The 16949-nt window shown below is 44.3% G+C and overlaps 2 protein-coding genes across 6 annotated transcripts in view; one reads left to right on the forward strand and one right to left on the reverse strand.

The window, feature by feature from the left end:
- Marf1 (meiosis regulator and mRNA stability factor 1) overlaps window positions 1-3616 on the forward strand; it is a 47018-nt gene extending 43402 nt beyond the window's left edge. For all 5 annotated transcript variants that reach the window (XM_013141809.3, XM_013141810.3, XM_013141811.3 and 2 more), the window contains exon 27: window positions 1041-3616. In XM_013141809.3, the coding sequence (XP_012997263.2) occupies window positions 1041-1285 (245 nt within the window). In that variant the 3' untranslated portion in view covers window positions 1286-3616. The remainder of the gene's footprint in view (window positions 1-1040) is intronic.
- Window positions 3617-9179: 5563 nt separating this feature from the next.
- Window positions 9180-16949, reverse strand: part of Bmerb1 (bMERB domain containing 1) — a 107241-nt gene continuing 99471 nt past the window's right edge. Inside the window, exons 4-6 of the mRNA XM_023560748.2 lie at window positions 14374-14488; window positions 13282-13364; window positions 9180-10775 (exon numbers count right to left, since the gene is read on the reverse strand). Coding sequence (XP_023416516.1) covers window positions 10663-10775; window positions 13282-13364; window positions 14374-14488 — 311 coding nt within the window. The 3' untranslated portion in view covers window positions 9180-10662. The remainder of the gene's footprint in view (window positions 10776-13281; window positions 13365-14373; window positions 14489-16949) is intronic.

Raw genomic sequence — 16949 nt, forward strand, 5'->3', positions numbered from 1 at the left:
TGAGTTATTTGTGGCTCAGCCAGAGAAATGGCAGTCTGAACACTGCAGGGTAACTGGCAATATTTGACTTAGTAAATTTTTTACGGTAGTTTTGACTTAGCACCGCTCTCCGCTTGTTACCTGTGGTTGGATCTGTGTGAATAGAAATAGAATGGGCCAGTAGTGCTGTCTTGAAGGCCCCTTCTCTCTCGGTTCAGAAAGTTTATGGGTCCTTAAGACCTCAACAGAAAGAATCCAAATGGAAAAGCATAGCTTATTGATTTGTTACTAAAAGTGAGGTATCTAAAACTTTATAACCCAATGGAGAAGAGAGATGCAGTTTATCAGTATTTGAATTTTATGACACATAGTAATTGGGCACACAGCTAATATGTAGATTGTGGCATAGATGAGACAACCCTGTAGTGGGTTGTTTTTAAAGTTTTTTTTTGGAAAATAACATTTTCATCAGTCTATTTTTACTCTACTTGAAATTTATAGTGGTGATGTTCATTTTGGGGAACTGGTATGCACATAGGACATATCTTGATCATTTTCAGTCCCTTTATTCCCTAGCCTCTCCACCGTCTCCAAAAAATCTGTTTGTTTCCTGCCATCTCTCCTTTATTTTACTCTTTTGCTTATTTATGTTTTGTTTCTCATATAAAAGAAACCATGTGATATTTAACCTTCTGTGTCTGACTTCACTTAATATTCTTAAGTTCCATCCATTTTTCTGTAAATGATTTCATTCTTTGTACCTGAATAATATGCCATTGCGTATATATATCACACTGCATTTGTCCATTGTCTGTTGGTGGGCATCTAGGCTATTTCCAGAGTGTAGCTATGTGACTTGTGCTGTTGTACATGTATATATCACTGTAGTATGATGTCTTTACTGTGTTGGGAACATACATGGGAGAGGTATAGCTGGGTGAAGTGGAATTTGTATTCTTAGTTTTTTGAGGATTCTCCATACTGATTTCCATAGTGGTTATATGAAAACTAATACTTTTTCTAAGTCTTATAACTGAATGTTTGATTTTCTGTGTTTATAGAAAATAAGATTTTAAACCAAGAAGAAAATACTGAAATTTCTGTACCAGTAAAGAAGGAAAACCTGCCCTCTGATTCCAGCTCATCTTGTGTCCCGGCAGCTTCCCCAGTGCCTCCCTGCCCCACCTCAGAGACCTCTGAGTCGCTGCTCAGCAAGGACCCTGTGGAAAGCCCAGCCAAAAAGCAACCCAAGAATAGGATAAAATTGGCAGCCAACTTTTCCTTTGCACCTATAACCAAGCTTTAACTTCCATTTTGAACATAGAATTAGAATGGGGGAAAAAAACTGTCTGATTCTACACACAAAAATGGGCTAAAAAAAAAGTCCTTTTCTGATTCATTGAACCACCCCGACCCAAAGCCACTTCTTTAGATGTATTCCATAATGTTGTTTCTTTTACATTGAATACAGCTTTTAGCTGAAGTTTTTTCTTCTTTCCTCTTTTTTTTTCAGTTGTTTGAAAAAACTTCTGACATTTGTCAAAGAACCTTTAATATATTTTACCAAATTCTTCTTAATTCTTAATGCAGCACAGTGGCCTGGAAGAAGTAAGCAGTGACAACTCATAGCAGGAAGTGATTTGGCTTCCACTGAGCCGCATGGGTAGTGTAACCCTACTTAACGGCACAGCATAACCTGAAAGCCTGAAACCTTTGCTCACTGGAGTTCTGACAGTGTTAAGCAGTTGCGTGATGTGTCTCTGAAGCGAAGCCTGCTCTGTGGGCCTGGACGTTCACACATTGAAGATGAAGGGCGGGTGAGGAAATGAGCTGTGTTCAGGTTGGAGTATGAAAGTTCTGGCTTCCCTGTGACTTGTAAGTGTGCCTTGTTTTTTATTTAACTATGTCTGTAGTTGACAAATGTGGCTTCATCACAAATCTTTTTAAACATGTCCATTTTGGAGTTCCATTTAGGAGCCTTCTAGAAAGTTGAGGATGTTTTATGCTTCCCTTCTACATTAAGTTCCAGTTTGATGTGGATTAGGTTAAGGTAAAGGAGATGGTCTTGATATCATGAATTTAAGGTCAGCATTTGAATTACAGCACACATCATTGTGTGTCAAGAGGCAGTATTGGAAAGAGTCTGATTTTCTAAAATATGCATCAAATGCATAAATTATAAATCAGAGCTGAGTGGTAAAGTACTTTAACAGGAGCAGAAGTGATACTATTTCCACTGGGAAGAGACAAGAATTCTATCTATACATGCGAAGGCCAAGGTTGTTCAACTGAACCTTGATTTTGTAATTTTAAAGCTGTTTTGGTAGCTGGGAAGCTTTTTGTGTAAAGATACATGTGTCTTATGTTAGCTCAGTGTCTTTTAATAGCATCTGTTTTTAGTCTTGCTACTTCTTGCTGTTGGAAGCGTGTGTGTATGTGTGTGTATTGGGAAAAGCCAGCCTTTGGGGGCACTGCCCTGTGGAATGTCCTTCTTCTCTGGGTGCCTGAGGCGTCCGCCCATGGGTGGCCTCTCACCCCTGCTGGAGAAACCTGACATTTACAATGGATTGTATTTGTTGGGCAAAAAAGGTGGATTCATTCATAGAGCAGAAAAACCTGTTGGCATAAGGTCTTCCACTAGTTAGATGGTTTCTTTTGGGGACATGTTTATGTTTTGTAATTTCTAGAAAGCCAAAAAAATGGACTCTAATTGTAGCCAGCATTTTGATAAAATGCCACAAAATAAGGGCTACAGAAAGATTTTTATGACTTAGGTTTTTTGTTCCTTGAATGTTTTAAATGAAGCCAGTGATTTCCAGTTCTCAGTGCATGCCCTAGTCAAGATGGAACAACTCTGGAAAATCTTTCTAAAGTATTATGGCACTTTGCAAATCCTTCTGCAGGCATTTCCGCTACAGACATAGTATAATAGGAAGTAAAATGTAAATGTACAATTTTTTAAAAGATGCTTTTAAACAACATGATAAAGTTGGTGTTGAGAACATCAGTTGCCTTTTACTGAGACTTCATAAGGCTAAGTTTGCACGCTTGGACTTCAGTTTTGCTAGCATGCAGAAAATTGTAGACTTCAGAAACATACAAGGCATCATTACAAGTCACTTGGAACAGCCTCAAAGAACAGGTTCTTTGGGCAGCAGATAAAGGTGTCCTGCACTGTCATGTGAGTGTGTGTTCATAGCATTTACTGGAGCTGCCAGTTAGTCTGGGACATATGTGTGACTAACAATTGCTTTTGAAAATGTGAAAATACAGCAGAAGCACGTTGTGTTCATGATGTTTCCCACAGTGGCCAGTTCAATTCCTATCTATTTTTTTATCCAGAGGCTTAATTAAATGAAGAATGATGTATGTACATTATGATGATAAAGTACTTTATTTCTAGATGGAAAGATTACCAGCTGAGATTTATCTGTTTAAAAAAAGACAAAAGTTATCACCAAAACCCCCTTTCCCATCTTGCACTGTTTTTGTTTTTATTTTTATTTTTTTGGATTGGGCTTGGGGGAAGAGATGTTTTTCTTAACTGTCTTTGTTTGAACACTTTTTTGTGGTTCAAGTGCTGTTTTGTGTGTTGGGACCAAACAGTTGTCAATAAACTTTACAAGCAAGCATCAAATCTGAGTTTTCCAACTGCGTAGTTTTCTCTGTCGGTCTTTTTATGGGGAGGGATTATAAACCAGTCCAGTTCTGTCATCTGTTCATTTTGTAAACACACATACACAAACATTTGTCATCCTTCTTAAAACTTAAGTGTGAGATGGAGCACAAAGTGGTGGGACATCCTAAAGGCACCCACTCCAAGCAAGGGCTGGACTGTTGGCCTAGGCAAGACCCCATTTTCCACCGCTAGTTCCAGTTCATTGTCCTGGGGAAATCCAGCAACCGTGCTATTGGTTATAAACTGGTTAGAAAACTGGAGCATTTTTAAGACCTCCCTACCTGAGAAGGAAATCCATTCTATGTGTGCCTTTTAAATAAGCCAGTGTGGAAAAGACGGCTTACACACCGCCACCTCCCCACCCCATGAGAATATGAAAGACCCTGGAAAAAACACCCGAGTAAAGGACTTTGTAAAAAACATTCAACATGAAAAGCTTCTAATGACCTTTAGCAGTTTTTTCAAAGTTCTCACAGTTTTAAAGTTTCTCAGGAGAAGTTGAATTATTGTGAATTATTGTATCCCATTAGAGTGGAATAAGGAGATTGTTTGGGGGGTTCGCCACTCTGGAGGGATACCTACAGAAGACTTACTTGATTTGCCTCTTCCATTGAATACTCACAGAAAGGAATGTCCTTCCCAGGAAAATTTCAGACTCCCTAGGAGACAGGCAGCCCTCAGGACAAAATCCACATAACAGGTTTGCAAATAACAGAACTGATACCAAAGAGAACCCCTTGTTTTTCAGGTGTTTGAGATGTGGAGGTTGGAAAATCCCAAGGCAGAGGATCAAAGGCTAGAATTCACTGAAAAGCAAGGATTTGGGAATAGGGATGTTTGGGCACAGAGAAGGCAAACAGAACCCCCTGCAGGGTGGCTGAAGTCAAGTCTGGGGATAAATTCCTTTCGTTTTGAAGAAGGTAGTGAACCAGCTAGGAGGATCCATAGGGTTGGGGGCTCGGAACATCTTGGGCCTGTTTGGTGCTCTCTCTTCACCTGAGCTCCCGTGACGTCCTCTCGCCCTTCCACTTCTGCCTGAAACCACTGCACATGCTGAGCTTGGACACAAGGAACTCCCAGTTTAGCATTCAACCTTTATCCGCTTTCATTATCATGTCCCAACAGCACAGGTTCACCCAGGGTTGTATGTGTGTCACTGCTCTCCGTGTGCTGGAGGCCACTGAGTCTGCATCTGAACCAGATGGAAAGAAATTTCAGACAGGAAATCCTTGTTCTGAAATGAGACTTCCTATTGTGTATGGGGAGACCAATGAGGTTCTACACCTGGGCTCTGGGCCTGACCCCTGCTAAAGGTCCCGTGTCTCCCACACTCCTGGCCTGCTACCTGCCACCTGCCACAGTGGCCTTCTCTCAGCCTCTTAGCTGTGCTCTGCCCTGGAGCCTCTGGTTTGCAGCCCTGAGCTCAGGAGTCAGGCAGTGGCTAAAAACACAGCCTCTGAAGTCAAGGGCCTCCACTTAACCGTTTGGTACCTCCTTCCCTGCCTTCAGATGAAAATGAGCACCTTCACGGAATTCTTTGGTTCACCAGTGAGCCACTGCTGGCAGAGTGCTGTGAAGCAAGACTCACAGGCAGTGGTGTAAATATCTGCTGCACCTGTAGTTACTATTTGCCCTTGCCCTGTTTTTACCCAGCTAGTGGTCTCAGCACACAGGTCTTGGTGCAGACATTTTTTCAGAGGAGCTACTCCTGGCGTTACACCCACACCCCTGCCCCAGTTTCCCTTCCTAGGCAGGCATTAGTGTTAGCCTGTCCAATACCGTTCGAAGAATATACTTTGCTTCCTTAGTATGTAAAAAATAATCATACTTTGCTACTGGATAGCTGTGTGTATGTGTGTGATTATTTCATTGTTTCCTTTAACCAGGCAGGGAGTTTAGTGAAGGCATTAAGTTCTGTGACCTTTTTTTTCTTTCTTTTTGTTGTTGTTACTCACTACATAGTGTAGCCTCAGGATAAAGGCCCTGGCTTAAAGTATTAATAAATTATGTTAGTTTTCATACATCTGATACCTCTGGTATCTATACCAACACTTTCCCAAAACTCGTCACACCAACCACATCCTGCGGTAAAATCCATCAGGACTCACCCTGGGTAAAGCTGTACCCTGGAAAACACCTCTCAGACACTTTACTTGGTTTTCACCTGTGCTCAGCTTCTACTAGGTTTACCTTTGTTCCCTTAAACACTGACATGATCAAAGGTGAGAAATGAAGTAGGATAGACCAATTGGGTGGTCAGAGGCTAGAAAACTGGCCCAAGACCTCAAACTAGGCCAGTGGGAAGATGTAAGAAGGTTTCAACTGGGGACATGGCTGATGATTTTGGCCTTTAACTGGTACACAGGTAGTCTAGATTCTGCTGTACTTGAGAGAGCGAGAGGAAGAAAGGATGGTGGGGAATCAGGTTCTTGGCAGAGAGAATGATGTTTGAAAATCCAGAAGTGCCAACAGCACAGCAAGGAGAGCCAAAGAATCCAAGGAAGGCTGTGTGGTCCCTTCAGGAAGGATGCAGGAGAGGAGGCTCAGGGGATAGCAGGGCCAGATCAGAGGGGGCTTTGAGTCAAATGAAAAAAACTTCATCGTAAAGCTACGGGAAGTGGTGTTAAAGGAACAACCCTTCAGCTCTGTTTTTCAGGAAATCACGGGTGCATGTGGAGAATGAATTTAACAGGAGAGAGACCAGCACTGAGGAGGCCCATTAAGAAGCTATTGCAGTTTAACAAGCAAAAGGTGATGGTGACTCCCTAGGAGTGCCAGAGTCTAGAGAAACTGAAGGAGATGCCAAAGACTCAGCAAGAGAATGGATGTGAGGAGGGATCGAGTCAAGGGTTCTAGTGGGCGAAAACCACACAGCAGAAGCTGGGCACAGTTTAGGGCAAGGGTCAACCAACATTTTGTTAAAGATCCAGAGAGGGAATACTGTAGGATTTTCAGGCCGTGTGCTCTATCACAACTATTCAACTCTACTGTTAGAGCACGAAATCAGCTACAGACATTATGCGAACAAACAAGCATGGCTGTGTTCCAGTAAAGCTTCATAAAAACAGAAAACAGGTGAAATTCGGCCCAGAGGCAGTAGTAATCTTTGTTTTAGTGCGTGTTACCCGTGCCTATTCTAGATTCAAATAGAGATCCTCAAGAAGCAGCTCAGCAGTCTGAGCAGAGGAGAGAGGCCTTGGCTACAGAAGGAATCTGGGGAGCTGTCAGCATAGAAGGCCAGCCAAGATGTTGAAAGAATGGAAAAGGTTAGGAGAGGGAAAAGAACAGAATGACCAGGTTCAGACTCTGAGGAAGAAGGAGGGAAAAGGGTTTGGAGGTCTGGGAATATGGCTCAGTGGCATAGCATCTGCCTGGCAAGTGTGGGGTCTTGAGTTCGATTCCTAATACCAAAAAATAACAAAAGGGATTGGAGAAAAGCCCTTGTGAGCAGTGAGAAGCACTCCCAGACAGTGGAGCATCAAAATAGTGAAGCATGTGTCCATGTCACATCTACAAAGAGCTGGGAAAGCTTGAGGGCTGACATGTCCCAGCTGGACACACTCACATGGTTGCATTCCCGGTGAGAGGAATTAGTTGCCAGAAAGTGACAAAAACCAGATTAAAGTAGCTTCAGGAAGGATCTGGAGATGGGGAAAATGGAAACAGCCAGGATATAAAAGATAAGGCTATGAAGGTGGTGAAAGGGAGGGTTACGAGGAAAATAGAAGCATAACAAGACCTTACCTTAGAATAAAAAATACAAAATAAAGGGCTGGGATGTAGTTCAATGTGAAAGCCCTGGTTTAATTCCCCGTACCACAAAAAGAAGGGGGCTGGAATGAAAAGTGGTAATTTTGTTTTTTTACATGATGGAGGAGGACAAGAGGAAGTGTTTATAAACATTTGAGGAAAGAAGACAGGACTATCAAGGAAACGGGAGAGAGGGATGAATGATGACTGTACACTAATTGCCTGTGGGACCTTGGGCGATGGATTTACTGCCACTTTCTCAGCTGTAAAGAGGAAGTAATAATTGAATCTGCCTTGCTGAGCTGATGTGAGGAGCAAACGCACTGATGTGTGTACATTGCTCAGTACACAGTGATAAGCTACAATAAATGTGACTCCTATTAAAGTCTGCTCCATATTTTCCAAAAGAAAAGAGTCTGGGCATGCAAGATCCCACAGCCTTAAGGTTTCCCAGGTTTTCAGGCAGCCCTTGTGCTCTAAGAGCATCAAGCATTACTACCTCTGCTCTTCTGTGGAAGTCTAAATAAATATTTGCTTTTAAAAAACATCAGTGGAATAGTGGGAACATAAGGCAGGCCCTGTTTCAGGGCTTAGTGGAAGTTTTTTTTAAAATGAGGATCCAATTACCCCATGGTCTGTCCCACTGGTGAGTGACTCCTCTGTGATTGGTCTGAGGTCAGGCCCTTCCAACTCACATTTTCCACCAGGAAGAGTAAATAACAGGCCCTTCACAGCCTGAGTGTTATTTGTAGTGAGTTAGAGTGGGAAGGCTGTGTAGTGGCTTTAACAGCAACTCAAAATTTCATGTTTACCTGAAACCTCAGAATGTGATCTTGCTCAGAAATAGGGTCCTAAGGTAAATAGGATCAAGATAAGATCATGCTGGATTAGAGTAGGCCTTAAATTCAATGACTTGTGTCCTTTTAAGACGAAAAAGGAATGCAAAGAGATGCATCAGGGGGAGAAGGCCACGTGAAGATGGAGGCAGATGGACCAGTGACGCCAAAGAAGGCCAAGGATTGCTAGGAGCCACCAAGAGCTGGAAAAAGCAAAGAAAGCATCTTCCCTGCTGCCTTGGAAAAGAGCATGACCCTGCCTGCAGACACCTTGTTGCTTCTGGCCTCCACAGCCGAGAGAGGCTGGATTTCCATTGTGTGGAGCCACCCAGGTTGAGCTAATTTGTTACTGCAGCCTTATGACACTCATTCGGCCTGGATCCATGTTTGGTCTAGGTCCACTAGGAGGTCAGGCTATCCATTGCTTGAGTGGCCTAGGAAGGCTCTTCAGCATCAGAATGGCAGGAGGTAGTGTGGGGGCAAAGCTTGGACCGAACGGAAACACTTTGGAGTCTGAGTGGAGGCTGAGGCATGCTGCCCCTGGGAGGAGCCTCAAATTGAAGACTCTGGGACCTCCAGTCCAAGATACTTGAGATCAACTCCAAAGCGGCTGTGTGTGGAGACACCTGTGCATTCACTTGTGATCTAGAAGTATTTTGAAAATGCTACTTATTGATGGCCCAAGACAAGAGTTTATCTTGGGCTGGGGATGTAACTCAGTTGTAGAGCAGTTTCCTGACATCTAAATTCAATCCCAAGCACTAAAAGGGGGGGGGGAGTTTATCTTAAGGAAAAATAGGAAGTTTTCTCTCTTCAAGGCATTTATCATAACATTGTCATAACGCTGAAAACAAGAAACTAAATGTGAGTCCTGCAGTAAGAGAATGATGACAGATGACAGCGTGATCACAAGATGGATTACTCAGCAGCCATACTGAACATTTAGGAAGAGTGTTTAATGTTTACAAAGAGCTTTTAATAAAGCGAGGAAACCATAGTGATATAATGTTAAGTGGGGGGTGGGACTTATAAAATGGTACAGCATGATGCCAATCAGGAAAACCAAAATGCTTAAAAAAGTATTAAAGGAAACATGCAAAAAAGTCAGAGGTCTCTAATTGGAGAACTCATGGGTGTTTAAAATAAAACAAACAACTTCTCTATGCTTTGTATACTTTTAAAATTATTTACTATGTACACGAATTACTTTCATAATCAAGAAAAAAGTAAAAATCTTTAAAATGCCGTGTACGTGGTTTCCATTTTTATTTTCTCTGATGGATGATTGTGCATCAGCAAATCTTGAGTTACGCTAACTACTTAGGCCAGTCACGACACACATACACGTACAGAGAAGTCACACAGGCTGTGCCGGGCTGGCTGTAGCAAATGTACATCAAGCTACACAGGTGGGATTGTTAGGCTGGCTCAAATACACCACCAAATGATGGGACGCGTTTGGGTCAGGCTGCCTCTCCTGCCTGTTGCTGTTCTTTACAGAGGTCTTGTGTGGAGCTGGTGGGGTGGCATCCTGCTGGACTCCTGCGGTGGCCCCGGGTGGGTAAAGAATGCCTGGGTCAGCATCTGTTCCAGGTCTCCTCCTCATTCTCCTTGGCCTCAGTGTAGGAGCTGCCTGCTCTCCGCTATCTTGCCCAAGCACTGGACTCCTTCCTGCCAGGCCTGCCGTCCTCGCTCTGTTCCATACTCTAGGCCAGATGTGGCAAGCAAAGGAAGAGCCAAGAGATAGTAGATGCTTCCACCTGGTGTGAATCAGGCCCAGACATAGGATGGGAGGAAGCAGGCGACATGACCACCACAGCACACACTAGCTCATTCTTTATAGGCAGGTTATCGGTCTCCAAGAAGGCGATACTGATGGCGCCTAAAGATGTGTGGGCCATGTGGAGCCGCCCAGAGCACAGTCTCTGGGAGAGGACAGACTGGGGAGGGGACTTAGGCCCTTTTGGGCCAGGCCTGATGGCAGAACTAGGAAGGTGGCTGGGGGATGTGTCCAACGTGGTGCTTGATTGTTAAAAAGTCACAACTATACACACCTGGGGATCATGCCCCTCTCCCAGTTCATTCGGCACAGTGGGTTAGATACAGCTAGATAGAATTGGACATATACTGTTGTGAGGGAGGACCTTTCCTGGTGGTTGGGTAAATAGTGAGACAGACTCCTGGGTTCGGCATGCTGTGGGGAGGGCCATGCGACAGTGAGGGACTCCCTATTGCTACACTCTGTACAGGGTGGCCAGGGCTGTCTGCCATGCCCATGGCCCCTGGTGGCAGTCACAGGCTTGCCTTTAACCCCTTTTGCCTTGGAGAGTTCTTGAGCCCCAGTGAAATAGGGGCTATGATGACAAGAGGATGGGAGGGTGGGGGTCCCCATGGCCCTCGGGGCACCCCACTTGGGGGCTACATGATGTTGCACTGGGTGGCCCCGCAGCAATCCTTGATGAGTGCCAGCCCTGTCTTCGCCACCGTGGGCTTGCTAGGTGGAGGTTCTGCTTTCTTCTCTGCCCGGGAGCCTGCAGCAAGGCAAAGCACAGAGAGAGAGAGGGAGATGGGAGGTAAGGAGAACTTCAACATGGGTGGCCCCGACCATCCTGACCCCTGGCCAGACCTTTTCTGGGTGTGCATTTTAAGAGGTCTAGTGACTATTTCCACTTCCTGCAGCCCACTGGCTTTTGGTTTTCAGCTTCCAACCAGAGCTTTCAGCCCTTCTCCCAGTCAGCAGTCTTAACCACTATATCTTGCAAATCTTGCACAGGACCTGGCATTCAACGAGTATTTGGTGAACAAACAAAATGAGAAATTTTGTTCAAGTCACTTCAGTCTGAGCTGTCACATCTTTCCACTCTGGAAAATGCTCACATATTATCTTTTTAGAGCTCTTCAATTCTCATTCTGTTTTTGCTCTTTCTGGAATGTCTGTTTAAAATAAGTTGGGGCTTCTCATTCTATCTTCTTGATCCATTACCTGTCATATTTTTCTACCTTTTTCTGTTTTTGTTACATTCTGGGTAATTCCTTCAGGTCAGCCTTCTAACTTTAGGAATCATCCCTTCAATTGTGTCTGTAGTTAGTCTATCAAGTTATTTCAGTAACAATAATTTTTTAGAAGGCTAATTTCTTTTACAAGAGCACACAGCTTGCAGAAGTGGCTATTTTGATTTGATTTCTTGCCAATTTATTGATTGATTAATTGATCTGTTTTTGTGATGCTAGTAATGGAACCCAGGGCCTCATGCATGGTGAGCAAGCACTTTGCCAATGTGTTACTTTCCCAACATACTTATTCTTTGTTCACAACGTCCGCTGTTTCACTATGGTTTTATTCCTTGTTCACCCCAATGATTTAAATGTATTTTATTTATAGTCTCTTTAAAATAGTTCTGTTTTGTCTGGTTATTGGGAGGCCATCCTCCATGTTGCATTACAGACCCCCTGATGGTAGAAAAATTCTTCATGGGTTTTTAAATTTGTTGAGAGCTCATTTCTTGAGGAGTTGCTTTACTTGTGGGAATACTATATACTATGAGCCACAGAAAGGTCCATATTGAGTAATTTGTTCTAGCTAGCATCCCAGAGATTTCACTGGTTTTCAACTAGTTTTTATTTTTCAACTTGGAATTCTAGCACCAAATGGATAGTGTAAATTTGTGGCATATACTTGGCCCCTTGGTTGTAGTCCAGGCTTGGTGTTTTGATTTCTTGCAGGATCAATTTCTTTTTTCTATCTACCTAGAAGGCAAGTTTCCTTGCTCCTCCAAGCTATCAGGTAGGGTTTTTCTATTTTGCTTTCCATGGAAAATCTACTGAGGATGCTGGCTCCAGGCAGGGATCCTGTGCCTTGTGGTTTTAGGAACCACTGGAGGGGAGCACACCTTTTTCCTTTCTTTACTCATGTACTCTACAGCTTTTTCATGGGATGCCAATGGACAGCAGAGAAAACAAAGTTTATGGTAATATAGTTAGTGTCCACTTTTGAGTTTTGTTTTCTCATTAAGATTTCTAGTCCCTCTTGCTCTAGTCACAGCTCACTTCTGTATGGTTCCAGAAGAGGACATGTGACAGACCTGACCAATCACAGCACTCCAACCTCTGGTGACAATGCTAGGCCTACCTGGTGGCAACATGATTCAAGAAGGACCAATCTGAGTTATTCCCTGAGATTTATATACTCAGATACCCAGAGAAAGAATCTGACACTGCCTTAGAGCTACCCAGTTACGGCTCTGGAGTTGAAGGTCTGCATAGTAGGGTTAAATGATACTACATGCAAAGAAGGGTAGGGATCAGAAATGGAAGGAAAATGACACAGTCCTAAGAGCATTCAGTTCTTGAGGCCCTAGTTCTTATGGCTTTTCCTCCAACAGATGCCCTTTTGTGCTTAGACCACACTGAATTGGCCATTGGTGTCTTATAATTGAAAGAAGCCTCACTAGTACAGCAGTTAGATACATTTGAGAAACAGTGAGTCAACAGAGAGAAGAGAGGTCCTTGACAGCAGGATCCATTATCACTTTAATATCATAAGGGACATTGGGGCCTCCAAATAGAAGATCAAGTATGTGCAGAACTTCCCAAATTTATTTCACATAGAAACCTTTTTGCTCTAAGTGTCTCGTAAGGCTAATATCTGAGTGCTTCTGCCTCTTCCAGAGATTCAAGCCCACAATTTTCACAATTCCCATTGTGAAATGCACCAAATCATGTGATTAGGGAGGGATAGCTACTGCCAGGACCAGCTACATAGATTTGGGGGTTCAGAGTAAAATAAAAATACAAGGCCACTTGTCCCAAAAATATTAATATTTTCAAGACAGCAGTAGCAGAAGTTCCATGGCCTGCCCTTCTGGGCATGGAGCCTTGGGAACCACACAAATTGCAAGACTGTGAAGCTGACTGTATCTGCTGCCATCCTGTGCTCAAGTCTGAGCTCTAAGAAGCATTCTCCTTCTGGGCCCACATTGCTTTGACATAGCCTTTTCTTTTTCATTGGGGAGGAGGAGAAATAATGTATGTACTCACTGGCTGGAGATTTGGTTACTTTGTCTAGAGGTTTTAACTTGATTCTCAAGAAATCAGCCATTTCCTTGTCTTCTTCTTGTTCCCTGGAAGGCAGATATATAAGCGAGAAGACAGTAAACAAGGAAAACATCAAGGAACTAAGAAAATGAGGTGAAAAGTGGAAATGTGGGAACCAGGTGATGGTCCTTGTGGATGTGCATATATGTTGATGTGATGTTGTGTTTGATGAATCTGCTCTGAATATCAATAATTGGGTATGTGTGACCCAGGGCTAGGATAAGACCCCAGGACAGAGAGAAGGACACCATAAGACCCATCTTCCCCACTGGTGAGCTGGGCAACGCCACTCCAGACCCTGTACTTTCAAGCCACCATGCTTATCGCTGTTTCTGCAAGGTGTGTGGCCAATCTTAGAAAGCAAGTGAACTCAGTTCTTCAGGGTCTCCAGGAATAAAATGGGTGGGCAGGGCCAGCCTAGCTGAGCTAGGCAAGGCACAGCCTGGGGGCTGAAGAGAGGACCTCAAAGGACACAAAGAATAAAGAATTTGCCTCCACAAGGAGAGATAATAAGAAGGAAAGAAATATTCAGGAATGAACATAAACAGCTTTCCCCATCCCCTCAGAGTTTATGGTTCTACAAGTCAAACTGACAGGTACACTTAGGTAGGCGAGGTATCCGAGCCACTGAGGGGAAGATAAAGAAAAGGACAAAGCCGGTGAATTGAGAGGGGACGGAAGCAAGTCAGAGTTTTGGAGAGAAGAGAGAAGTTTTGAGAAGTCACCGTATGTTTGGGAGGATGTGTAGGGAGATCTGTTATGTACACATGATACAATTCCTCCCTGGTCGCTTCTTTGAATGACATCCACCTAAACCACACAGGTCTTCGCAAAACTTTGGGAGCTGAATTGGCATGTCTCTTGAATATGAAATCAGTTCTCAGGCCAGAAGGGTGGGGTTCTTTTGAGGCAGTGTCTGGGAAGCAAGGTAGAGACCGTTCCTGTCAGATAAGGCTGTGAATCCCCAGAGCAGGTCATGAGTTGGGTAGGATTGGGGCAGGCAGCCTGGGGTTCAGGGCTATGCAGTCCTCTCACCTCAACCTCTCCACCTCTGCGTCGTCCACAAGAAAATCTCTCTTCTGTACCAATTTGTGAATCTTCTGGATTAGTTCATCCTCTCTCTGCTTCTGCAGCTTGGTTTTTTCTTTCTCTGGGAAGAAGAAAACATCAGTAAAGAAACCTTGTATGTAACATTTTGAAGCATGTGGAGGTTCCGGGTTGGCATCTTGGCTCTACCTTTCACTTGCTGGGTGTCTTAGTGCTTTCCGCATCACTCAGACAAAACACCTGACACCTGATGAGCTGGAGGACCTCCAGCATCTGACCAACACTTGTCGCCAACTTTCTCAGCCAGGTTTTCCAAGTTTCATCAATACAGCCATTCCCAGCCTCTCCCACATTCCCCGCTACGTGCGTCCTCACAGAAGTGGACTGTCGGCCAGCTTGAATACCAGTTGCTGGCTAATGTGGTTTAGATCTAGAATACCGCCCCCCACAGTCTAATGTGCTCAGTCAGAGGCAGAGCTTTTTGGGAGGTGGATCATGGGAGCACTGTGGTCTTCAATGGATCGATCCATTCCTGAGTTCCTAGCTCAATGTGGTATTAGGAGGTAAAGCCTGGTTGTAAGAGGCAGGTGACTAGAGGCCTGACCAGGACCTTTTTTTGTCATTCCCTCCCTGGCCCTATCTTTTTATCTCTGCTTCCTGGCCACCATAGGATAAGCAGCTTTCCTCTGCCAGGTGCCCCTTGCCACTTCTGCCTTGGAGCCAGCTGACTTTGGATGGAGCCCACTGGAAAATGTGAGCCAAAATAAGCCTCTCCTCTAAGTTAGGGGTGTTGAGTATTTTGTCACATGCTCGGGGAAGTGACTAACGCAAGTCTCCAAGTCACTGGCCAGTGCTTTTCACCTGCCTGTGTCACATGCCCCACTTTCATCCAGGCACCACACACCTGCTTTATGAGCGGACCCTTTCATTTTACCAACAGCATTCACCTGCTTGCCAATGTCAACCTTTCTTCTAGTGTCACATACCCTGGTCCCTCATGCTCCCATGTGCTGGCCATGTGACCCTTCAACTTGCTTCTCACTTCCTCCAGTCATCTCCTCAGCTGGGCCCCATCATTCTCCCAGGACCCTGCCGTGGCTTCCCAGCCAGTCTCCCTGGTCCATCCCGCCTATCACAGTCGGGACCCTCGCTGTAGAGGCAGACAGGCCTGGCCTGATGGCCCAGCTTCCCTGCTCTTTCTAGCTGTGCATCTTTGGGCACATTTCTCAGCTACTCTGAGCGCATTCCTCAGCCCTCTGAGCGTCCAGTCCCTCCACATACATAATCATAAAGTTATTGCAGGTTGTAGGAGAAAGAAATCAAGTAATATACCTAGCCCCTGCCTGGTGCATAGGAAGGGATTATAAAAAGTTAGCTGCTATTATGATATAGAATTATTTTATTGTATTCTTTGGTGGTGCTGGATTAAATCCAGGGCCTTTTACACGCTGGGTGAACTAAATCATCACCTCAATTCAGACTATTAGTGCGTGCTGTCACTGTGCTTTAATGATTTATGCCCTCCAGATTAAATCTTTACTCAGCCAGCTATAAAAGAAATACTATTTAATGGAGGAAAAGCAGATCTCATCAAATGCTTAATAAATTGAAGCCATTGTGATTACAGGCATAATATCACGTGCTTTCAGCAGTCCTTTACCCTAGGTGTCTCAATTTCTGTGCCGTTGGCATCTGGGGCCAGAGAGTTGTCTGTTGCAGGCTGAGCTGTGCACTACAGTGTCCCTGGCCTGCAGCCGCTGGATGCTTGCAGCTCCCCCTCCAAAAGCTGCAAAATGTCTGCAGATATTGCCAGATTCTCCCCGGAGACCCCAACTGCCCCTAGTTGAGAACCACTGGGTTCATCTTTCCCAATGAAATGACATGATTTTTAGATCTAAGGAAGAAGGCACCTGTAGCCTTCATGGCCACATTTGAGCATCGTCAGCTCTCCACAGTGGCGCTGGCAGTGAGGGAGGTGTGAGACATCCCGGCTAGGCACCAGGGCTCTCCATTCAGTTGCCAATGCCCATCTAGGCTCTGGTGAATTGTTTTCTGACCTTGGCTCAAGAAGCATGGTTTTCTTGGTGGCTTGCTGTTCTCTTTACTTAATGCTTTTATTGTTGATGTGTTGCAAGAAACATTGACTCTTCTCCCCCTGAATTTAGGTCTGGGCTCTGTTGCTAACTAATCTGGTTTGAGTTACATTCTCAGTCAGTGGCCCCTGTTGGGTGGGACACAATTCTAGCATGGGATAGATTGTCTCCACCCACAGTTATGGCACCCCTGACCTCTGCCTGTGGAACCTCAGTACTGAGCCTGTCTTCGTTTATATTTTGGTACTGTGTTCTTTAGAGACTTTGCATACATTTTTATTTTTTTCTAGTGCATTAAAATGTTGTTTATTCCATGCTGTGTGATTCCACATGCTGTAATCCCAGTAACTCAGAGTGGGCCTGGTTCTGAGGCAGGAGGACCACAAGTTTTAGGAGGACCACAGCTTGGATAATTAGTGAGACTCTGTCTCAAATACAATTTTTTCAAAGGGCTGGACATGATGGTGGATG

This window comes from Cavia porcellus, unplaced genomic scaffold, assembly GCF_034190915.1.
Source record: "Cavia porcellus strain 051 isolate PalLab524CR breed Dunkin Hartley unplaced genomic scaffold, mCavPor4.1 scaffold_16, whole genome shotgun sequence".
Taxonomy (NCBI): Eukaryota; Metazoa; Chordata; class Mammalia; order Rodentia; family Caviidae; genus Cavia; species Cavia porcellus.